General features: G+C 40.7%; 1 protein-coding gene across 1 annotated transcript; it reads left to right on the top strand.

Annotated features, from left to right (window-relative positions):
• Nucleotides 1-7,144: 7,144 nt before the first annotated feature.
• LOC104069572 (CD166 antigen) lies at nt 7,145-22,859 on the top strand (the record flags this gene model as incomplete). The annotated part of the gene is made up of 7 exons (XM_009577038.1): nt 7,145-7,270; nt 10,044-10,263; nt 14,315-14,379; nt 14,819-14,906; nt 15,755-15,937; nt 20,861-20,988; nt 22,730-22,859. Coding segments are annotated over exons 1-7 (868 nt in total), but the record flags the coding sequence as incomplete, so codon positions are not given.
• Between the last annotated feature and the right edge of the window lie 1,741 nt (nt 22,860-24,600).

Raw genomic sequence — 24,600 nt, 5'->3', positions numbered from 1 at the left:
ATTTTGCTGTAACAAAGCCCATGCGGTACAAAGGCACTGGTGGCTTTCATGGGTTTTCCTTCCAGTTCTTTAGTAGATTTTGGAGCCTTCCTGATTTAAAAGGGACCGGATTAAAAGCAGAGATGCGCTTACTGCTGCCAAGCAAACCAGAGCTTTGCTGGTCCAATTTCAGAGCTATTGGTCTTAGCAGTTTCCTTTGTCTTCTTGGAGCTGGGTATTGGAACAGAGGCTGAGATGGGAAGGTAGGAAGGTTGATGTGCTGACACCAGTAATTCATTTTGCGGTAGCATTTTGCATCAGTTACTGAGCTTTGAAGTGCTCATTTGGTCTCAAGCTTTGCAGAAGTTAATGCTAGGAACAGCTTTTTTATGTAGTTTGAAAGCTTTGCTGACTTGGAAAGCAGTATCTTTTACTTTAAGTGACAACGATAATGCATTTAATGATGGACATTCTAATTTTAAAGGAGTATGACTATGTTCAAGTTTCTTTTGCATACCTATCAAAAATCCTAGAAAATTTTGATGACTATGATTACTGTCATGATTATTGCTCTATATATAACATTTGAAGTTCCTAAACTGACAAAAGGTTATTAGTCATCGTTATTTAGATGCAATCTAGGTGTTTTGGTACATTCAGACTGAAGAAGCTTTTCTTCTGTATGTGCTCCAGTGTACTCCTTTAGCAGTGATGATGATAGAAAATGTTCAGAAAAGTGCTCCAGTGTGAACCTCCCTAGGGTAAAGCTTACAGTAATGATAACCCCTGTGAACTACGCGCTGTAGCATCTACTACAAAACCATCTGTTCTTGGAAGGACAGAACTTTCTAAGACCTCTGCCTTGCAGATTGAAATTTCTCTCAATCTTTTCAAAAGCTTGTGCTAAAATCGTTCCAAATCAAGCTAAAAGCAAAGCTTATAAGAAGGGAACGTACAGCTGCGAAAGCTGTGTTTTGCTGTGGGAAGTGGGGAAAATAGTCCCCAAAATGCTGAAACAGCTGGATGTCTTGAAATCTTAGAGCAGAAATAGCCCTCAGTGAAATAAACACCGTTGGGTAGTCTGGTTTGTGAACAGGCATTCGGCACCCAGAGTTTTATTTGGTCATGTTGTAGGAGTTTGAAGGCTGTGGTTAAAGTGCTCTGTGGGATTTTGGACTTAAACTCATGGAGGTCCCAGCCTTGAGCTCGCACTTAGGGTTACGTAGAAAGCCAAGCTATATGCATGTGTAGCAAAACTGTGCATCCCATGCAGTGCACGACTGGCTGATCTATAGAGCAAAACACCAGTGAGAAGCATGCATTGACCTCCATCCTTTAGACCAGAGATGGAGGAGGGGGCTGAGGATTTATTTATTGATAAGGTGATAGAGCCTGTGCAGCCTTGGTCGGATGGGACAGGTCATCCTAGCTAGTTTCTAATTATAGCTCATTTCTTTGTACTGATAAGAAAAACACTTGTTTTATATGGAATTAGAAAGGAGTAGGAGCATATTAGTTGTTAGTGTTCATAGGAGAGAGGGTTTCTGAAGTGCTGACATGTTTCAGGATTTTTTCCTCATTCATAAGGAGAAACTCTGTGTGTTTTAAACAAGCACAATGCTTCTTGTAGGGTGGTGATAGCTGAATTCTGCTGGCATTTAATGCCTGCTCTCTGGTCAGTATCTCTTTAGCTTTAAATACCCTGCCCGTTTCCTGATACATACTGCCTGATGCCTTGATGTTGCTGGGTGCCAAGCCCCATCTCCCTAATCTGCCTGAGTACTTGCCAAAATCAGCGTTAAGCACATAAGTGCTCCTGTTTGTGTGGGTTTGACTACTTGTGTCTTTGGAGTTAAGTAGGTGTTTCTTTGACCAGCTTGTTAAAAGGAACTCAACATCTTCCAGAGTCGCAACCATGTTTTGAGTTACCAAAAAAAAAAAACCCACCAACCCCCGAATGTGCATTCCCATTCAGTTACTTCTCATCTTCAAAAAGCTCAAGTTAGCAGTGATGATTCCAAAGGGTAATTGCTGTCCGTTGCATCAGTACTTAGAAGATGATAAAGAATTTTTTTCCTTTGGTGTTAAAATTGCCTGCGCTTTAATATTATTCAGGGTTTAAAACTCATTGAAAGAATACTGTGATAAAGTAGAAGAAACCCTTCAGCAAGTTCTGTTATGTTGTTTTACAAGTGTATGTTACATTAAATACTGTTGGATATGTTTATCTGCAGTTAGTTTCCCTCTTGGATAATATTGATGATTCTCTTGTAACTAGTAGTCCTTTTGAAGTCCTAGTCACCCACGTGTGGATTTGTTTCACTATTTAAACAGGTAGAGATAAGAAACAATATACTGTTTATATAACCTGTATCAGCTAACATATCCACAAACACACACTCTTGTTTTTAATCATATTTGTACGATGAAGATAATCAATGTTTGAATTCTCTTGGAAGTGTTTGCCCTGCTTCCCTATTTTGATGCCCAGCATATGAAACAAGGAATGATCGTAGCCACCAAACTGAAACGGGGGCTGTCATATGCATGAATTTTGATAATGCAAGACTTTTTTTTTGCTTGCTTTAACCAGTCTTTTGACATCCTGAAGTGTATCTTGTGTTTTCTGTGCTGTATCAGGAGATTAATGACCAAGGGCACGTCTGTGTGAGCTGTGCGTGAGAGTGCCTGTAGTAACTCATGTGGAGAGGCTTGTTTTCAGTAGAGTGAGCTGGATCACAAGGTTGAGCTTGTTGAAAAAATGGCACCTGGGCCTATTGTTTTTGTGAAATGCTGACGTTTCCTGGCTGGTACCTAAATGGATGCTCAAGAGGACCTGTGTGTATGCCTATATAGCTGAAATCCCTTTAGGAAGTGGTGGGGAGGGCAGAAAGAAAAATCCTCCTGTTGCTACTTCAGAGCTGGTAACAAGCAACTTAATAAAATATTTTTTCATTAGACAGAGCTTTTTAGCCTCCCACCACCTATTACGTACAAGCTAATCTAGGCTACCTGAAGATAAGATGGAAGGGCCAAAGCCTCAAGTAAAGATTTGGAGTGCCAAACCTAACTTACAGTTTCCGAAGTAGGTGCTAAATAGACTTAATAGTGGGTTTGGACACTTCCATTCCAGAAGCTGCTAATTGACCTCCCCTGCCTGCTGCTGCTGATGATTGCTACAAAGAACCATAGTGGCCAGCGTGTCCTGCTGTTCTCTGGTAATGAGACCTTGCTCTTTGGGTCCAGAAAATGTAATAGAAAGCATCATTGCGGAACCTATTGGGGCAGGAGCATCATCAGTAAAACAATAGGTGCAAAAGGAAAATACAGGACATTTTTGTAGATGTAAAACATAATTTAAATCGGTGAACTCCGGGGTATTGAGGGAGACTCAGCTGCCCGGTTTTCCATTGCTTTAGTAACTGGAAGTAAGTTGTGCTATGAGGCAGCCGAGCAAGCCGGTGAAGATGAGTTTTGGGCAGTACCTCTGCTAGTCATAGTTTTCAGATACATAGTCTCCAGTGGATCTTGCATCTAAAGGGTCTGAACAGCCCTTGGTCTCTTTTACATTTGTCACAAAAACATTGTTCTTAAGCACTTAAAAAGGTGTTTGTGGCAAGAAAAATATTGAAATATTCAAAGTATTTCAAATGGAAGGTAGAGGTGGAAAACATGGCTACTTTCCACACCCTTCCTACAGCTTTTGTTGTTTCCTTGGAAAAACATCAGCATCCTGATTTTTAGATATTCACCTTCTATCCATTCCTCTTATATGACCCTGTTCATTTAAAAAGAATAATTAGTCCAAATTATGACCTGCATCCTATACTTTTGGTAAGGATCTAAAATAACAACAGGCACCTCCTCTGCCTTTAAGCCAGTTAGTCTTTTTGTTTTGTCACCCAAATATGTGGATACGGTTTGGTTCTTTCCCTTTTTTTTGAGGGGGGATGAAGAAGGGTGCCAGTTAGCACTGCCATGGTGGTGTGGAAAGTACTGTAATTAATGGCATCAACAGTAAATGCCATCTCAATTTAGCAGTGTCCTGCTGGGATCTTTCTGAGTCATAATACCTCGTGATGCTGCTGCTTTCTTCCCGTGATCGAACCTGCGTGGAAGGGTTTAATCTGGTTCAGAGTTTCTTCAGGACTGGATCTAACAGGGGGAACTGGGTTAAATCTCAGCCTGCTCAAACCTGTATGTAAAGACATGGAAGGAAAGTGAGCTGGATTAACCTGGTATACAGGTGTAATTCATAGCTAGTTCAAGTAGAGCTTCTCCCGGCATGCACGGGATGAGATCCTGCCTCTGAATTAGTGTTGTTAATTAACAGCGCTGGCTCAGTTTTAGAAAGTGACAACTGAAAATCATGTAGGGGAGCTGAGCTCTTAAGGAGCTCCAGAAAAGTGCCTCAGAAATACAGCGAGGCAGGGCGTGATGTCCGGTGACTTCTTGCAGTGTTACTCCCTACAGTTGCTTTTGTGCCCTCCTGCAGTTAATGAGGTACGAGGGCCTTGAACTGTCATATAGTTAAGCAATCATTTTCTTCTATTTTCTTTTTCATCCCACCATTTTACAAATATAGCAACAGAGAGAGGAATTTCCAAATTTGTTGAGGTGCTTTTTCTTAAATGTATAAGTTTGCAAAGTTGTTTTGCGGAGATTACTGCAGTTTCTGCAGTGAAAGTTTGCAGTTATTCAACTAGTTTGCACTCCTTAAATGTCCTAGATTTGTTGCTACAGAAGTGGAAGGAGAAAATTTTACAGCATGACCTTCTGTATTCTTGTAAGGACCATTTGTTTGTATTTAAAGTAAAACCTATGTCTTTCTGGTTCGGTGTTAACAAATTCCTAGAAAACTGTATGATTTTAGTTTAGGCAGAATTTATGGCAAGACATGATTTGGGGGGGGGTGTCCATCTTGAGGAGTGCCTTTCAGGTGAAAGTTCTTCTCAAATCAGAGGCCAGTCTTTCTCTTTATCAGGCCATTCATCAGTTACCTGCTCCAAATGCTAAATGTGAACCCGTTCCAGGAACAGTTTCATTCACACACCTGAGGCTGTGTGTCTAGTCTTTGGTAGCATATACTTGTTACTTTAGCAACTTGCAGGTGTTAAGCAGGTGTCTAGGAGAGAACAACATTACGGATCCCACAGGGTCATTTTGTTTTCCCCTAATGACCAGGAATATCTCCTAGCAGGAGGAGCAGTTTCTGTTTTTCCATGTGATGCAAAATACCATTACAGAATTTAAATTACTGAATGACACTTGACTGGAATTTGAACGGGTACTAACCAGCTTACTAACTGAATATATATTTGCAAGTCTCTTGTAATTTTGCACCCGTGGGAGAGAGGAACCAGAAAGGACTGTTTTTTCTAGCTCTAGCAGAAATGAAAACTGGGATCAAACTTGCAAAGCCAAAGTTTGTTGTCCCCCTCCTGGAGATCAGAATGAGGATGAGTGCAAGAGAGGGCCACGGGAAAAATTTGTTCCAGCTTTGAAGTTTACTTCCATTTATAGTTTGATTTCATAAAACGTTGGTCCTATTTCCATAAAATTGAAGTTAGCCGATTTCTTCAACAAAAATTTTGTTTCATTTTCAGAGCTTGCACTTACTCAGCACCATCTAGTGGACCAACTGCTATTGTCATTTAGAAAACAGCTGGTCTTCGTATACCATACAGCAAGTTGGAGCGTGCAATCCTTAAAGTGTGAATGATGTACCTAACTGTGATACAAATGATAAATATGAGCTGGTGCTACCAGTGACCTCTGAAGTCCTCACCTGAGAAAAATGCTCTGGAGTCTTTCTAATTTAAATTGTAGGCAAGGAATTCAGTGTTTAGCTCTTTGAAAATACATGATTTTGTTTAAAGAAAAAAAAAAAACCCTCGGGAAAACCTCCCTATAGAGTGCACACATGCAGAAAGCAAGAGAATTGTCAGGTCGTCCCAGTGGCTATCTCAGGACTCGGGAAAAGATGAGGGGCCTGTGGCTCTGGTCTTTTGGGGGTGCACGGGAACAGGTTTGCTTTTTCCAGCTCTAACAAGAAGGGCTGAATCTCTGGAAAAACGAATGTCTCTAGAAGCCTGGGTGTTTCTGCGGCCCTGGCTATATCACCAGCATCCTACTGTTCTCCTGAATAAGGTTTCTTTCGCAGCAAGCCTTTGATTTGGTAGCTCCGGTTGCAAATGAAGGGAGAGCAAAGGGGGACATCCTGAGTCTCTGGGCAGAAGAACCTGACAAAAGCCGCAGACGTGTGGGTGAGAGCAGACAGCCAGTGCACTTGCTCAGTGACACTGGGCAAGCACCAGAGGCAAAACCTCCCTCCAGTGCAAGGAGCAACAAGCATCACCGAGAGCAGGGGGAACTATGGAAAATAGGCGCAAAGCAAAGTTGCGTTACAGCAAATGCACCGAGTTGTAACATCTTCCCCTTCAAACTTCTTTGCGTTTTAACATTACATCACTTTAGGGTCTGTTGGTTTTGTTCAATTCACATGTTTTGGACAATGAAAATAAGTGGGTCAGTTTTGTTCTGTAAATTTGTATGCGTTAGTACGATAACATTGTGCTGAGGTTTTCAAAAAAGCTATTCTTAAATAATTCATAGAAGGATTTCGCTTCATTTTTCCAAAATCTAAATGTGCAGGCTAGTTTGTTTCCCAGTTTTAAGGGAACCCAGCACTTAAATAACACTCACTTTCTTTCTTTTCTAAGCGTTTATGTAGTGCAGCAGTCAGAATATCACTTGTGTGCTGGCCTTCTCACAATGCTACATTGCAACATAAGCTCTCCAGGCAGAAGTGGCTGGTTTTTCAGATGAAGAAAATAAAGGTTTAGGGATTTTCCTTTTCAAGTTTTAAGTTTGATAGCTGTGGATACTGATGGTAGTGTACATGTTCATCCAGTTGAGCAGGTGCAATCCTGTTTGAAAATCCACTTGGCTCCCACTGACTGCAGCAGAAAACATGGGTCCGAAAAGGTCATAATGTTTAAGTAAACAAATTTAGTGACAGGAATCCTGTTTTGTCAGAGGTTTGGGGATAAATCCTACATGCTGGAAAATACCCATTTCCAAAGGATGTGGCTTTGCTTTTGTAATAGCTGTGAACCAAACATTAGCTAGCATATGGGAATTCAAGAAAACGCTTAAAATTGTTTCCTCTCTTTCTGTTTCTCCTCCAGCTCTGGGATTGTACACAGTAAATGCAGTATATGGAGATACTATTACTATGCCTTGTCGTCTAGAAGTACCAGATGGTCTTATGTTTGGAAAATGGAAATATGTAAGTATAGCTTACCTTTACATTTATTAGAGCTGGTATAAGATGATGTGTATTTTTTGTGTGTGAGATTACAAGACTCCAATCGATAGGATTTCTGCCTCAGATACGAAGACATTCGTTCCTGTATTTGTAAGACTGCAAGATTCCAATCTGCATAATTTCTGCCAAGCATAGATTAGAGGTTTGAGGAATTAATCTCATTGTTCAAGAGAAATAATTATTCGGGAGTTCTCTGCCAACCTGTATTAGGGATCTGGCGTGTTACCCAGTGGCGTCTCACTCACTTGACAGAGCCATAGTTGTACGTTTGAATACTTTTGAAACGGGCTGCCTGAAGCAGGGCGTGCTTCATCCCTGGGAAAGCACTGTCCCCAGCGCTGGTTGATCTGACAGCCACTCAATAGTGTTTCATGCTTCAATGTGTTTAATGCATAGCGAAGAAGAGGGCAGAGCTGACCTTAGCAGAGTTGCTGGTGGTTTCACTCTGCCACTTCTGGCACGTGGAGAACAGAGGCAAAAATGCCAGTGCTCTCCTGGTTGTCTCGCTCAGCCTGCAGTAGGAACACCGCAGGATGTGCTTCTCCTGTATGCGATCGGTATTCAGGGCCAAAAGGAGAATAAGCGTATGAAAGTCAAATGAAGCCTGGAAGCATATGTGGAAGAAACCACCAGGATACCAAATCCCTTTTGCTTCTGAGACTGACATCAGGACAACTGGTTTTCCTGCTACCGTGAAGTTCATCTAAATCTCCTCTCGTGCTCAAACCAAAATGTTACCAGCAATAATAGGTGATGTTTACTCTGACAGTGGATTTAAAATTACATAGTTCTCTCTCTCTCTCTTTTTAAATGGCATCCACCTCCCTATTTTACAGCAAACTGGTCTGCCGCTGGGGGTGTTTCATAATCCCCCCCTGGCTCCTTCCCTTGGATCTGGAAGTTTGCAGCTTTTGCAGCCCTCATCCACTCAAGAGTTCCTGCTCCACAAACATGTTTTGGGAAATGAAGTCAGAAGTCTGTGGAGGACCTTTCCCTAAAAGGGACAGTGAAATTGTTTCATACAAGCATTCAGAAGATGCAGGGCCTATGTTTTGCAATGTGCTTTTTAGTCTGCTGACTTTTCTTGGGAAGAAGTCTGTCTGTATGAAGATGCAAGGCTATTTTGAGGAAAAGAAATGCATTATCTCTTTCCGGTGCATTCGGATTGCTCATCTTGGACAAGTACCAAGACGCAAATGGAGACGTTATAGCTTCTCCTAAATGGAAAGGGACATGAAACCTAACATGCAGAAAAGCCTGTCCAATTGCTCTTGTATGAAATTGTTGACACAACCCACACAAGCAAGTGAAAGTGATACCCATTCTCCCAGGGCAGCTCCCAGCATGGTGACACTTGTTTTTAGCAGGGGAAGGATTTGGTTTAGGTTTTTTTGGTTGGGTGATTATTTCATTGGAAGAAGGAGGAACTGCGTTTTCTGCTCTGCTGCCTTGGGAGTGGCAATTCGGGTTGCTCGTGGGAGCCCGGGGGCACTAGGAGACTTGCACCGTGGCAGGAGCAGGTGTTGCTCCCTTCAGCGTCTACCTGTGCGTGCTCGCGTGCTAGGTAAGCCTGCAGAGTTAAGAGCTCGTTTGCACTTGACAGCCAACTTTGCGTGTATCGAGTCAAGGCAAAGCTTTATTTCCTGTGTGACAGACATCTGGAGTAATCCGAGAGTTAAAAGTGGGAGAGGGAGAAAGACTATAAGGGAATTTAAACTTCATATTAGCTGTTGCCTCCTGCTCCCTGCCGGGCTCTGACACGACTCATCTCTTGTCACAGCATCATCATGCTTTTGTGGGCTCTGCAGTCAAGCTGAGGTATTGTGCTGGGGACACTACTCGCATCAGTGCTGCAAGGTGCACGGGATAAAAGGGAAGGAAAATCTCTTCCAGCCCCCAGCACAATACTGAATGTAATGGAGTCAACCTTTTACCTCACTTTATTTAAAGGCAGACAGTGTCTGTCCCTGCTCGGGGGCGGGGAATGAAATCCTGCAGAACTCAGCCTGTAACTTTGTCTCTCATAAAAATAAATTCTTGATATGGTAGGTTTGTGCAAGGCTGTCAACTTTGTATTCCTTCTTAGGATGGCAACTGCATACTTATTCATATAAGGAGGATGTCTAGAAAATGGTATTTTGCAGATTTTCCTGAGATGCATAAATAACAATATTTGATTGTATGTATACTCCCATGCCACAAGCTCTTGGGTCCTTTAAAAACAAAGGGGGAAAAAAAAAAAACCCGCTGAAAACTAATTTAGAATAAAATAGGCAGTTATGCCTGATTAAATCCTGCATTTGGAATGAAGTCTGAATATCCCAGACAAACAATATGAATATGTAAAACGATCATGAAAAAAGGGAAACTGAAGCTTTTGAGCCTAGCTCACAAATGCTTCTATTTCAAATACTTTTTAATACACACAGAGGCAGGTGGTGCCAGAACCACCAGCCTTCATCAGAGAAAGTCCTATGCCATGCTGAGATTGAGCCAAAGGATTGAAATTATTTCTACTGATTATATTCTCAATGTGTACCACAGCAGTCTTAAACTACCTCTTGTGTTACAGTTAAACAATTTCTTGTTTATACAGCAGAAATTAATCAGGAAAAAAGCCATCTGGTGTAGTTTTCAGATTTTTTTAAATTATGGGCTTGTACCAATTGCAAATCTTCAGGCACTTTTAAATGAGTGTTTATGCAAAATAGAGGTGTTTATCCTTTTATTATAGGAAATGCCAAATGGATCTCCAGTATTTATTGCCTTCAGATCATCAACAAAAAAAAATGTACAGTATGATGATGTACCAGACTACAGAGACAGGTTGAGTCTCTCAGAAAACTATACATTATCCATCAAGAATGCAAGAATCAGTGATGAGAAGAGATTTGTATGTATGCTAGTTACAGAAGATGATGTTTCCGAAGAGCCAACGATAGTTAAAGTCTTCAGTAAGTAAATCTAGTTGTTACTACCGTTAACATTCATCAGCATCTGAATCGTAAATTATGGAAACTTTTGTTTAAGGGAAAGATTAAAACCAAGAAAGTAAGTTTGGCTGAGTAAATTACTAAGACTAGCAAATTTCTGCAGCTTTCAAAAATGTAATCTACTGGTGGCATTTATATAACAGGACTGCCTGCACTTGCAGTTTATTCATGATAAGTGCTGGCTCAAAGAGAATTTTAGGCTTTGATAATGACTCACTTATGTGATGTCATTTGGCCTTGGAAATGAAAAATGTAAAATTAGCACTGATTATTTTCCATTTGTTCTCCGAGCGAATTTTTCTGCAGGAGGGAAGCATTAACTGTGTGCGGTCTGCAGGATTAGATCAGTGGAGAGGTTTAAACCAGCTCCGAGCAGCTAGTATGCAACGGCATGAACTGTGAGTGAGCAAGCGAGAGGCTGGAAAACGAGTTGCTAGCCCCAAAAGCTTATTTTGTCCCCCGCTGAACTATCAGGAGAAAGACCAGTCTGCAGTTCTGTTTTAGAGCGCACCAAAGTTTATTAGCGTTTGATACTGCTACAAGCCGATTGCAAGGCTGATCCGCAGTGCGAACCCCAGTGCTCTGAGGCGCAGTCCTGCTCTGAGCTTGCACAAGAGCATGGGCAAACCTGGCCTCTTCCTGGCGCTGATCCAGAGCAGACGTAATCCCTCAAGCCCTGACTCCGCTTGCGGAGGCGTCCGTTACTCCTTTTTAGGGGCGCAGGTCTGCTGAGGCTAAGGTTAGCATTTGTAAATGCAGTGGATATCTTCCTCAGCTTCATGTTTTTGTATGGCTTTTTGTGGTCTTTGTTGCTCTTCACATGCAGATTTACACAGTCAAAGTAAGTCTCTATTGTGGGAGCGTGTTGCTTGCAGGGATGCGCAGTTTCAAACGGATCACACTTCTGCTTGAAAAACATGAATTCATGTTTTGGAAGGGCACCCTTACTCTTCTCTCAGGGAGAAGGTGTCAGGGAGTCGTCAGTCGTGTCTAGGCAGAAGTTTGTCAGTGGCATAAATGAGTTTGAAGCTAGATTAGGAGTCAACAGTAATTCTTTTCCCTCGTTTCGCTTTCGATTTGACTGCAAGAACAGTCGAATTAGTGACAACAGGGAGGAGCGTGCTCAGAGCACGCATAGTAAACACAGCGCTTCAAAAGAAATGATAAAGAATTATCATGTTTACTTATCACACCGCAGTAAATATGTAGATGAGACAGTGGTATATGGTGAAACGAAATGCTAACTGCTTGAATTACTGTGTTCTGTACTAAATATTAACACAATGCTAACTCAGCCATGGCGCACAGCTCGTATGTTTTGTTGTATGCATTAATACTAATAGAGAAAGCTTCTGTTTCCTAAGGAAGATAAGAATAGAGGATGCCACTCATGTAATATGGCCGACTTAGCACTGCAAGAAAAAATTACCTTTGCAGTTTTTCATTTTCAGTTCACAACTTTATTTAGGGTTCTCTTAATGTTTCTTGGCATTTAACTTCCTTGAGTCTGGTTTTTAGGGTTTCATTTTTTATTATTGCTTGCTTGCTCGCTTGTTCTAATTACGACAGAGTTAAGAGTAGCCTGCAAGCTTCATTTATGTAACCAGTGGAGTTTCTAGCTCGTTGAATCACAGGTACATAGCTAGGCTGCAGCAGTGTGAACCCTCATAAACCAGAAGTCTTGTGTACCTGAAACTCAGCTGTATCCCAGAAGTCATGACTGAAGCTGGGTTTCACTGGAGCTTGTCACATCCTCAGCTGTGCTACCTGATTAACTCAGAACTAACGAGCTGAAATGGCTCATTGCACAGGTACCACCTGCTAGTCTCACTTGCTGGACTACTCAAACAAGTTCTACCAGCTTTCCAGATGGATCCTGTCAGCATCTTTTTTCTGGAATTAAATGGCCAGTTTCCAAAGCGGAGCAGCCCAGCGGACAGGAGCTGCTGTCCTGCTACACCGATGCTTGGCGTTTGCAGGCAGTGAGCTCTTTTCCCCCCTATTATAGGGCCTATATAGAGTTGCAAAGTACTCTGGCAAGCTCTTAAGCTGAGAGATAAGCAGTGTGCTGAAGTTGCAAACCCACCAAAGTGGGCTCTGCTGTTGCCAAGTTTAAAATTTCTTCTCACTTCAGATGCTGAGCTAGTAAATGCCAAATAAGTCTTTTATAGTGAATTACCTTAGTGGACATGCTGCGGCTGTGGGGATCGGAGGCTGCTCTGGGAGAGCAGGTGGCGGCCTCTCAACTGGAGCATCTGCTCGGTCACCAGAGCACTCAAAGCAGGGAGAGCCCTACAGGGGCCACGGAGCAGGAGGTCCTCCCCTTCCCTCGGTAGGAGCATTGCGGGGGGCGGGGGGAGTCCAAAGCAGAGAGTAGGTCTTCCCGAACTGCTCCTGGGGGAGATGAGAGATGAAAGGACGCAAAGCTGAGGTGGGGGAAGGTGGTGTGGTTTGTGGTTTGATCAAATGGTGACCGTGACAGGCAGCCAACTATGCCTGTTTATGGGACTCGAAAATCTGAACCAGAAGGCCTGTTAATAGTCTTGTAAAACCTAATTTGCTTGAACTGACATGAAAATGCTTTGTCCTTGACAGGTTCTTACAGAAAATAGGTTAACCTTTTTCCTTTAAAACTAACAAAAGAGAAATAAACATGCATATATTTAAAAAAAAAAAAAAATCTTTGTTAGCCCTTTGAAGAAATTCTGATAGTCTTGGTGTATAGCTTTGACTGTTTTGTTTGTTTTTTGGTTTTTTGCCACAAGCAAAGTTGTTTGAAAATGTCAAATGAATAGCTTCTTTTATTGCCTTTCATTTCCCTTTTGTGCTGTTGTTCCATCCTGGCGTAGTCTTCCAAGCGAAGAATATCTATGCATTTGTTTGCACACAAACGCGCGCACACACATGCGTGCACACGCACACAGAGCAAATGGATTATTGTGGAAACATGTAGGCTCGCTATCTTTGCGACAGCAGGAGCAATACACCTGCACATTAGTAACTTCATCAGTGTTCTGAGATTTTGGCAAGATGGTGTGAAGTTCACTTTGGGCTGGGATTACTGACATGCATTATTTCAGGGGGAGCTTGCTTTGGAAAACAGGTTCTGTAAGCTGGCATGGTTAAGGATGTTTCGGTCTGTAAAAGTGTATAATGTGTAGTCTTATTTAAGCAGTGTAGCTACGGTGCAGAGGCTTTCTTTGACATTGACACCCCACCCCACCCCCCATCTTCTTTTAAAATTGTGGGGAAAACTGTCTCTTTTGGAGATAAAAATTTGCATTCCGGGCTTCAGGCCAAACTATTTTAACAGACAAGTTATATAGTCTCTAGAAAGTAGTTTTTTATGATGGAAACACTGATAGATCCTCCACTTTGGCAAGCTAAGAGGTCCATCTACCATAATAAAAGTAAATAAGAAGACATACTGGCACTGAAGAAAAAGGGGTTTTTTTGAGAGAGAGTCATAACTAACTCAGAATCAGTTAAAGTAATTACACCTATCTCTATCATCTAAATTTGTTAAATATAACAACCCAGTTAGGAAAAATAAACATTAGAATAATGATTAAGTTGAATTTGTTCCTTTATAACGTGACAGCTACAGTAATATTCACAGTAAAGCTACTTTTCTGTTGCTATAGTTTCTGTACCACTAGTTCCTTCTCCAGCATGTGTATCATATAAATCAGATAGATCAGATCAGGTTCTCTCCTCCCAGGTGCTGAACTAGTCTGCCTGGCTAAAATATATATTGCTAGAAAGCATGGAATTCATAATGGAAAGTATGACACGTTTTAAGATGATGTTTTTTCCTTTTCAATCCATTTGCTAATATTGAGGTAGAAGTATCTCGCTTTTTCTTCTTCTAATGGCAAAGTGTAGGTAGGACTATACCAGGCCAGATTGTTCTATTTAGTCTCAAAGATCATGTATCTTTTAGTAACCTTCTGTTTTTCAAACAGCTGGTTTTGCTCCCTTCACTAGTACTTTCATCCTATTTGTATTTTAGAACAACCTTCTCAACCAGAAATCTTACATCAAGCAGACTTCTTGGAAACAGAGAAGCTACAAATGGTAAGAGCAGTATTCTCCCTCAAAGTTATGTGCCTGACAGCTGCCTGAAGTCCTTTTACGATCAAGATGGAGAAAGGTGATGGACTGAGGCTCAGAGAGGGTGCGTGTACATGCGTTTGTACGTGCACACCTGCCTGTGAGAGATAGTGGTCTATAGCCAGGCTGAGCACAGAGTAGTTCCCTTGCCACTACTTGCCACAGTATTAGCCCTGCCTGATTCTGCAAGCAAGGGCCATCCTGATCTTAGACCCATCACCGAACCCTCTTCCAAATTGTACCTAAGCCTCACTGATGGGATTTGTCCTATTTAAGAAAAATGGTTGGGGTTAAGCATTTTTAAACTTTCTAGAAATTTTTAGCCAAAGCAGCATAAGCGAAAATAGAATTATACTAAAACATAGTGGAGAAAAACGGTGGATAATTCCTATCTGTTTTGCAGCTCGGGGAGTGCGTCGCACGAGATAGTTATCCCGAAGGCAATGTTACGTGGTACAAAAATGGGAGAGTTTTGCAGCCCGTGGAAGAAGGTACGTTTCAGTAATGGCCAATGTCCCTGAGTCCACAGAGAGGTGCATGTGTGAAGAGCTGTGCTTATAAGAGTTGCTCTGCTTTAGTCTAACGTATTGTTCCTTTGAGGAAGACTACTCACATGGAAAGATGAAACTGGAAGGACACCCAAGCTACACCTTATAATATCTCTCTTTCGGTTCCAGCTTTAAAACCGTATCATGGGGTGGAAGGTTGTCTTTGTTAATGCTATTGGAAAGTTATTCTGAGCCTATGTAGCTAGTAGAAACCTGTATCTAATACCCAACTTCTTATAAGGTATTAACTGTCCCAGTTTCACACCTGTCCAATACTGTGTTTTAGACCGTGTAGATCACTGTCTCCTTATACAGGTATTTACTCTCCAGGATATTTAGGAAAAACATTTTTTTTCCCCCTCCCTTTCAACTTTGATTTTGACAGGCTGATCAGACCACAATATTTTACCTTCCAGAAAATAGAGAATGCTTACAAAATTAAGTGATAAATGTGATCCTAAAAATTGTTTTTGCCAGCATTTTTGAGGCCTTCTTTCTGGCTTACAAAGTAAGCTGAGATTTATATTAAAAAACCCGACCAGTTTGCAATTAGGTTTGTTTTTTTTTTTTATTTTAAATGTACAGTATGTTAGGAGCATGTTGTTGATAAAACGTTCCTGGTATACGTCAGTGGCAACACTGAAGGAAAACTGTTCGTAGAGTCTCTCGGGTAATTTGTCATGTTGCTTGCATGTTTGCAGCCTGATAATAAATACAGAGCAGGCAACAAAATGTAGGAAAAAGGTTGCAAATTCTGTCTGTGTGACACTGAAGCAGTATTTCCTTTTCAGTTGTGGTCATAAATTTGCAAAAGATTGTGGACAGATCAACTGGACTCTTCACCATGACATCATCTCTTCAGTACATGCCAACAAAGGAAGATGCAAATGCCAGGTTTTCTTGCATTGTGACATATTATGGACCATCTGGCCAGAAAACAATAGAGTCTGAACCAGTTGTCTTCGATGTTCACTGTAAGTTATTAAAAAACGTCTATTGCTATACAAAGTCTACCTCATGGGGAAAAAGCAAAATCAGAGACAGATTACAAAATTACAGAGACATTGCTGCTTGGCTGTCGAGATGGTTTCTTCAAAGTTGGTTTGTAGCAAGAAGGTCCGAGTACAGTGTCTGTGTAATTTTTACTTACCTTCAGGTTTACCTGAGAATTCTTTCCTTCTAACAGTAGAATACTGAATATCAAGCTTGCATTGACAAGAGGAAAGTGGTATCCACAAAAAGTTACAGTGAAATAGGCTTTTCAGAACTTTAACAGAAGTTAGAGTGGTTGATCAGAGTGACTGTCTGTGCCCCCTGAAATATGCAATAAATACACAATATACTTTTTAGTATACTCAAATGTTTTTCATTTTTGCAGAGTCGGCACCAAACAGTTAATGCTGGCGGACTGCCGTGCACAAAATGCAGTAGCTTCTCTACAGCTGTAAGATGCAGATTTTTACATTTAAAATGTGTCATTTGAATATTGGTAGACTTTTGAGTAGAGAACTGGTGTAAGAAATTACTTCTAGTTGGCCTAAGTCCTAAAGCAACTCCCTTACTGTGTTACTGACTGATGTGGAAATTGTAATTCTCCTTTGAATAAACAAAACAGGCAGTTGGCAGGGAAAGGTCAGAGGGGGTGGTAGCAGTTAGAGAGGGGAGAAGAGGCATTTCAAAGTCTTGTGAAATGACACTTCTGAAGGCCTGTAGAAGGCAACAGGTCATAGCAAAATGAAGAGGAACAGAAGAAGATCTGCAAGATATCCAGTCAGGTGTTATCTTTCTGTACACTTCAAGTATTACCTCAGCTTATAAACGAGAAGTCCCTATTTTGGGAATGATAGGGTCCAAGTATGCAGTCCAGACATCTAATTGGGTCTTAGTATACATTGTGTGACAACTCTGTAATCCAGTTGAATACGAAGAAAATTATAAGGCCTGGATTTCTCCAGCTAGCAGGTGTGCTCCATTGCCTTGAAAACGAAAGCTGCAGGCTTGAAGTGGCAGGGTATGTTCTACCTAGATGATTAGTTGCTTCTTCACAGGGGAAGTTTGTTGAGCAGCAGAGTAGGGGATCAGTTTTGACCTTGGTCAAATCAAATCAAACCTTGGAGCAGTTGCTCATTGTTTTCACCTAGAGAAGCCGGAGTAAATTAAGGCCTTATTTTCACCAGCTGTTTCTCCAGAATGACAACCGGCAGAACTAATGGAGGAAAAAACGTCTGGGACAGTAACCATTATCCTTGGAAATAACATAGAGATCTCAAGCCTGCAGACACCTATCCCCTCACTTTAAAGCAAGAGGGTTTTTTTTTTAGTTTTTTGTTTTGCTTTAAAGTTGGGTACCAAATTTCACTGGGGTTTTTTTCTGTCATCTGTGGAGCCCCATGACCGTCAATAACTCGTACTGTGAATGGCAGATTTCACAGTAGTGTCACAAAAGTGTAATGACCAGAAAGCACTTGTTGCTGTTACTTGCCAAGAGATGCTCTGCTGTCGCCATTCTGCCACCACTTTCATGCATTAGGCTACTTCACCTGTTGAGGATGAGGCTCTTGCAGATTTCTGTGATGCGTGTACTACGTGCACTTGCAATTAAGAACTACCCAACGTGAAGGAAAAAGAAGGCTGCACAGCACTGTAGAATAGTCACGCGCCAGATATCACGTGCACTCCGTATTAAAGATTTAATGTTTGCTAGACTAGCTCTTTTAATCCTGGTCTAGTAACACACAATTTAATTAAGGTAGTTCTTCCTCCAGAGATGGGTATCATTGTATTGCTAATTAGCCAACAGTGGGAGGCAGGCACACCCTTCAGCACTGAAAAGGCCTCAAGTATCAACTTTGTTTGGCTTTAGAGTATGGGGTTATCCAATTTCCTTTCTGAGTATTTTCATTTGCTGTAACTTCAATTCCTTACTCTGCTCAAACACATCTCCAAATGAATTTTTGAAACTCTTTATTAACAGACATCCAAAGCTTCAACAGATGGATTTCTTGACTGATATTAGTTGATGATAATGACATGTCTGGTTTGTTTTTGTTTTTTAATTTGGTTCAGTGATCCTAATTAGTTTCTTTCTAATAAATGTGATTTTTTTATGAGTCAAATGTAATGCAGATTAAAAAAATGGCAGACTCCAACTCTAAGAAATTGAAGTCTTTCTTTCAGCCTTTTTTTTTTTCAGATGGGCTGTCAAAACTATCATGTTTTGCATCTCTGAAACAAGTAGAAAAAAATAAAGAAGACCTGCTGTTCATTCTGGTATCTAGTGAGATTCCTTGCGACTTACCCATTTATCATAAAGAAATGGGGAGAGCTTAGAACTATGCCTGCACAAGATTTTTTTAAAGACCTGTTCAGTCAGGATTTAAGAAATGTTTTACTGTTTTTTTTAGCTCTGGGTTAGTGCAGTCTCTAGTACTCAAGTGTTTAATAGCTAATTGTCATCCTGGAAACAGCCAGCCACTGTAACGTAGTATAAGAAGACGAGTGAATTAGCTCCTGCCGAGCTGGGTGGTAGTTGGAAATGGATAACTTAGCTCATCTAGGAGTAGTTATCAGTACTTACCTGTGGGCTCTGGTTTGCAGCTGTAGCAAGCAAGCTACCAAAAGTAGCATGAGTAATGCAAGAGAACTCCTGGAGCTGGATGGTTAGATGGTATCTCAGATATCTAAATTGTCTAGACTCCAGTTGTGTTGGGCTCTGCTCAGCATTAATCAGTGTAAAAAAGATAATGTTTGTCAGGCAAACTTTCCAATCATGCCCTGTTGCTAAGCGTCTGTCTTGTTATGGATAAATTCCTTTACATAACAGATTAGACTCAAAGACACATTGTACTCATGCTGCTTCCAGCATTGATTGGTATTTTTCTTGAAATTATGCAGAATTATGTCAGTTGTGGCCATGGAGGGTCTGGGATAGCAGCATTCATTTACTAAATAACTGCCTTTTGGTGCTGGCTCCCAGAATTTTGCTCTTGCAGAAAGCGGATACAAAGTCTCAGGTTTCCAAAAACACAAGGTAAGATGGGCCAAGCCAGGGATATGTGCCATGGAGAGGCAAGATGTACCTTCACTAGGCTACTCCTGTTTATTAGTGAAAGCAGGGGAGCACGTTACTCACGCTAAGCAGCACTCAGCATTGCGTTGAACACTGTGTCTTCCAGTCATCAGGTTGTGTCTTCCTCAGAAGGGTGACCTGTTCAGCTTAGAGAACAATTTAATTAGTCATTTGCTATTTACTTCTGTAGATCTATTTTTCTTTTCCAGTTTAGAGAATGAAATTAAAAATTTTCTCCTGGTTGATTGCAGTAGATAGAAGGGTAAGATATTCCCACAGGAAAGTATGGTGGTTTGCAAGAGTGTCATTCTTGTTTAATTGTGTCCATTTTTAATCGAGTTCAGTTCATCTGTGTGGGAAAACTTGTTCCAAATTAAAGTCCTAAAGTCTTTCTCATTGTAATTCATCCCTTTTCAGTCCTGAGACAAAGCCTAAACAATTTCAGGGTATATCTAGACATCCTTCATGAAAACTTTTTCACGTTTGTTCACCTTCACATAAACTTGACGGAGGGAGAGACAAGCTTCTGCAGCAGGCTAGCTCACCAGACAGCCCCTGAAACTGGGTTTTTTGGCCCAGCAGCCACCAAGAGGCATGCATGTGATTCCTGGCCGGCTACTTCATCGCATCTGTTCTATTCCACACCAGCAGAGATGCTGGACTTCCCTTTCCTAAGCAGGCAAAGTTGTACTTCAGGTCTGAAGGTGTTGAGCTGGAAGCTGTTTGGACATGGAAGGGAGCCGAGGCTATTGCATCTGAAGGAGGGAGGATGTGGCTTGTTGAAGCCCAGTGCCACCACTCCTGTGAGGAGTGAGAAGCCGTGTTAGGGCTCTCAGTCATCGAGAGGCCACAGCAGAATGCAGCTCCTGTTATTGAGAAATCCCATAGCAGAAGACAGACATGATGAATGCCTTAAGGGTCAGAAGGGCTGCAGAGCACACACTTCACTAAACACCCAAAAATCAACTGTCAGGCAAGGCTTTCTCTGCTGTGTAGAATTTTTTAGTGTCTGATAAGGAGCACTGTACTATGTCTTAATGCAAGACTGGCATCTTTGGTAGAATTTTATTTATTCATTGAAATTAAAACAGTGAGACTTATCTGCCCATATTATTTCCTTTAATTTTGTTCATTTTACTTTGGTTTTGAAAAATTATATTTAGGCTTCTACTTAGAAAGAATAGTCTTTGCCTTAAAAAAATTACCAAAGTGAAATGTAAGTTATAGTTCAACTTCACTGAACATGACAGAAGTATGTTACATTTACAGTTCTGTTGACTATGCTAAGGGTCCTATTATGTTCACCAAATTCATCTTTCTGAAAGCCTGTAGTGATCAGCATATAGAATAGGCTGAACATAGTCGCTTAGTTCATATTTCTTTCTTTTTAATGCAAGAAGGCTATTATCTAGTACTAACGCAAGGCGTTGAGAGCGTCAGTTGTTTTTCTGATTGCTGCAGTCCTCCAAATAGCGAGCTTCACAGAGGAGAAGTTAATCCCTCATAATGAAATCACACCATGAAACTGTTCATACTGATCAGGGTTTTTTTCTTTTAAGCACGTGATATGGTTGTAATCATTGCTGTTTCAGTTACATGTATTTTGGTGAAGAAGAATGAATTTTATATCATATGACTTCTTTGCACTTACTTCATTTGCAAAAATACAGAAAGTGTGATTAACTTCAGCTCTTTTATAAAAAGATCTACACATGCAAATACCTGCTTGATGATAAAATGGCATACTCTTCGGCCATGAATATCATAGGTATAATGTCACTGTCTGTTTTTTTGCAGAAGCTATTAAATGTGTACATTATTTTCACAGATCCAACAGAGAAGGTGACTATTCAAGTGCTGTCACATAGTGGTACCATTAAAGAAGGCGATAACATCACTCTGAAGTGCTCAGGAAATGGCAACCCTCCTCCGCAGGAGTTTCTGTTTTACATTCCAGTAAGTCCTGCCTCGCTGTCACTGCATCGTGAAATATTCTGTATCATCCCTTTCTACAGACATTGCTATGTGTCAGTTATACGTGATTTTATAACAAATGAAGGAAGGAATTCCATGTGACTAAAACTGATGATAGACATTGGCCATTACATCAGACTCTCTGAGAACGCCTCAGCCGAGTTGGCAAAAAATTTTGAAAGAACCTCTCCTTCCCCCCACCCGGCCCAAAGTTCTTTGGGGTTTGGACCTACTAAAAATTGTTAGGCTTCATTTCCCAACATCAGATATTTTGATAAGAAGCAGTTTTGACAAAAGGGGTTTAGCACCTTGAATAAAATCACCTCACCTATTGTCATAACAGCCAAAGATCCAGCAATTAAAGTACAGGAAGTTAATTCAGCTTTTTTTGGACTTTCACAGATGAATCTTCATGTCTTTTAATTAATTAATTAATTGTTTGGTGGCGTAACAACACCTGTGCAACAGCACAGGAGAAAGTGTAGGACAAATCTGTCAAATGTATAAGATGCAAATTGCAAAAAATAAAGGCTTTGGTTCCATTAATCTTCTTAATATTGGTGAAATCCACAGACAGATGTGGCTTTATAGTCTGAGATTCCTCGTCCTGCTTCCCATGTCCTGCTTCTCTCTCTCCTATTTTATATCCCTTTTTTGTTCCTGCTGCAGTAGTGAGCAGAGCTGATCTTGAGAGAGGCCAAAAGCAGTGGCCTGCTTTCAGGTATTTCAAAAACTGCATGTCGCCCTTTGAACGTAATCTTCATCTACTTTGGACTCCTGGCATGTTTGAATTGCTGAAGAGCAGCAAGGGAAACTAGGAGCTGAAGTCCTCTTATCTCAGAACAGACATTTAGGTTCAGTGAGTCACCCTAGGAACTCACTGTATGCCAGGGAAAAGATCTCTCCTTGCTCCAGGATCACAGTGAGTGAGCTAAACACCCCAGTTTGTCTTGTCTTCAGTTTCCCTGCTGCCTGATAATACTAGTCCTTTCTCTCAAGGAGAGCTGGAATTGGTGGTTTCTTTGCAAGACTTAGGGGTGTCGTGACAACCCTGGTAAATCTCTTTCTGGATTAAGAGATACGAATTAGGGTTTCATTCTGTGCTTGTTTCAAAGCTGATCTAAGTCAGTCAGTTGTAGTCAGGTGGAAACTGGGGAACTGGACAGCCAGAAAGCAACACTTTCTGGCTAATTCAAAACACAAGTTTCTGCAGGTAACTGCATGTAAGTCAGTGTATACCCTTACAGGCTTCATACCGTGATATGGGTAGAGCAAAGTTTGCTTGTACTGTTTAAAAACATCTAATGCAGCACACTTCATTTCATGATTTTTCCTAAACTGAATATATCATTTCAGATACAGATTTAGAAAGACAACTTGTTTTGCTGTTGTGATTTCTCTGACGCTCTTATTTGTAGACTGTTTCAGTCTTTTGCTTTCTTCCCATTTTCTTTCTGCTAAAATTTCAGATTTTGTATTTTAATGTCCTCTTAAAATAAGTTAGTCATTAAAGAGTAAGCTTTTAATTGTAGGTGTTTTCTAAAAATATGCTGTCATGCAGGAAATAAACCTTAACATTATTAGTAGGCAACTACACTTCAATGATGCTGTGTCTATACATATTTTGGAGTATTTCAGATGCTTATAATAATAAAAAAACTCAACAGAAATGAATGTTTTTAGCATGCCCATATACAATAAATGTTTTATTTTCCATCCACAGGGAGAAGCAGAAGGTATAAGAAGCTCAGATACTTACATAATGACAGATGTGAGACGAAATGCAACAGGAGAATACAAGTGCTCTCTGACTGACAAAAGCATGATGGACTCAACCACCATCACTGTGCACTGTAAGTCATTGCATTTTTTGCACTCCCAGTTAGGATACAAACCTATCTTGCACCTTCTGGGATGGTCTCTCTCTGCTTTACTTAGGTAGATTAGTCCAATTAACCTACAGGAGAACTGAATGATGTATTTCGTTTAAAGTAGTGTCAGGTCATTTGTTTTTACTTTTTCTCATGTATTTCTGTTTGAAAACCTTAACTTTCTCAATTCATTGGCTTAGATACAGGTTCACTTTATAACCTTTGTATAGTATATGATATTCTTGCACTGTCACATACAGTGAAAATTCTGGTATTTTATGTTTCACTCATGTGGACATATATATGGCAAATTACTCTGCTCCAGCTGTGCCTTAGAATGTACTCAAACACACAAACTGGCCCACATTGGTATCACTGAAGGTCGTTCTTCGGAGCCAAATTCACGTTAGTCTAATATCCTTTCATCTTATCTCAATGAGGTTAACATGTAAGGAGTCTAGAGAAGAGACTTAGGAATTCACGTCGGACAAGTTGCTTTTTTCACTTTTCCCAGAATCATGAGAGCTACAGAGCTCAGCAAAGTTTCTTTAGCTGGATAAATACTACAGTATTTACTCACACTTTATCAGCACCACTTTAAAAGCAGCCATTGAACTGGCTGAACCATTGAAGCAACAGTTGCTTTTCAATAGTTGCTTTTAATCTCTTTATGTGAGAAAACAAGAGCAGGAACTCTTTCAAACTTTGCTATACTATCACAGGCTGTGAAATGAGACCCAGTCCAATGGTACTAGGTTTCCCCTACAAACATTGATAGTCTGTAGCCTTCCCAGTAGCATAAATACCTTTAATAGTTTACAGGTTCAGAAGGACATGATGGATTTTAATGAAGTTTAAAGGCTTCCAGAGTAGTTATACTACGTAAAAAGAAACTTGATGTTCCTATACTTTGGTTTGGTTTTGTTTGTTTTCATTTTTTGTGGAATTATTCCATTATTCCATTTAATGAATATTTTGCATTTAATAAGGTCATCTGCTATTTTCCTACCCACCCCTTCTCTTTGCTAAGAGTCGGGGTGTGTAAGATCTGAAGAGAGCTCTGTACTACTGCTGCTAGCTGCCCAATATCAAAGGTAGTTTGCTGTGGTATAACTGACCCTTTTATTTTACTCCAAGTGGATTGCATGTCTACTTGTACTTCCATAAATAGTTACTCTAAAGAATGGCTTCCTCAGCTCCAAGTTATTTATAACAAGCCAGTTTTCCTTTCTCTGCTATTTTGTCTGCATGTCAGAACAGCTTTACTACACGAGAGAAGCATGTATTTTCTTGACAGAAGTCTTTCCAGTATTGGCAGCTAGTGCAGCTACTCTGAACTCACAGGTACAACCTAGTACCCTACTGCTTCGCTTCACTTAGGGTTCATTTTGTTTTGTTTTTCTTAAACACCTCTATCTGCAATAAAGCCTTTGCTTAGTGAGGCACAGTGGCCTGGAGTGGTTCTGTAATTTCCTGAATGCCCAGACCTTTGTAGCTGTGTGACAATCTGTCTTAAAGTTACTTTGGTGTCTTGTCTTATGCTGGTCTAAAGCATTTCTGCAGCATGTTTTCTTGTGAGGGCAACTCCTGTGAAAAAATCATAAAATGCATAGATACTTTGTAATAGCCTCCTCCATTTTTCAGTTGCTTACTTCATGTTAATTTTTCAGCATAACCCCCTGATTTTTAGTGCTTTCTGAGTCTACTGTACTTACATATTTTT

This window comes from Fulmarus glacialis, unplaced genomic scaffold (assembly GCF_000690835.1).
Source record: "Fulmarus glacialis isolate BGI_N327 unplaced genomic scaffold, ASM69083v1 scaffold13854, whole genome shotgun sequence".
NCBI lineage: Eukaryota > Metazoa > Chordata > Aves > Procellariiformes > Procellariidae > Fulmarus > Fulmarus glacialis.
This window is presented reverse-complemented; position numbering and strand designations above follow the sequence as displayed.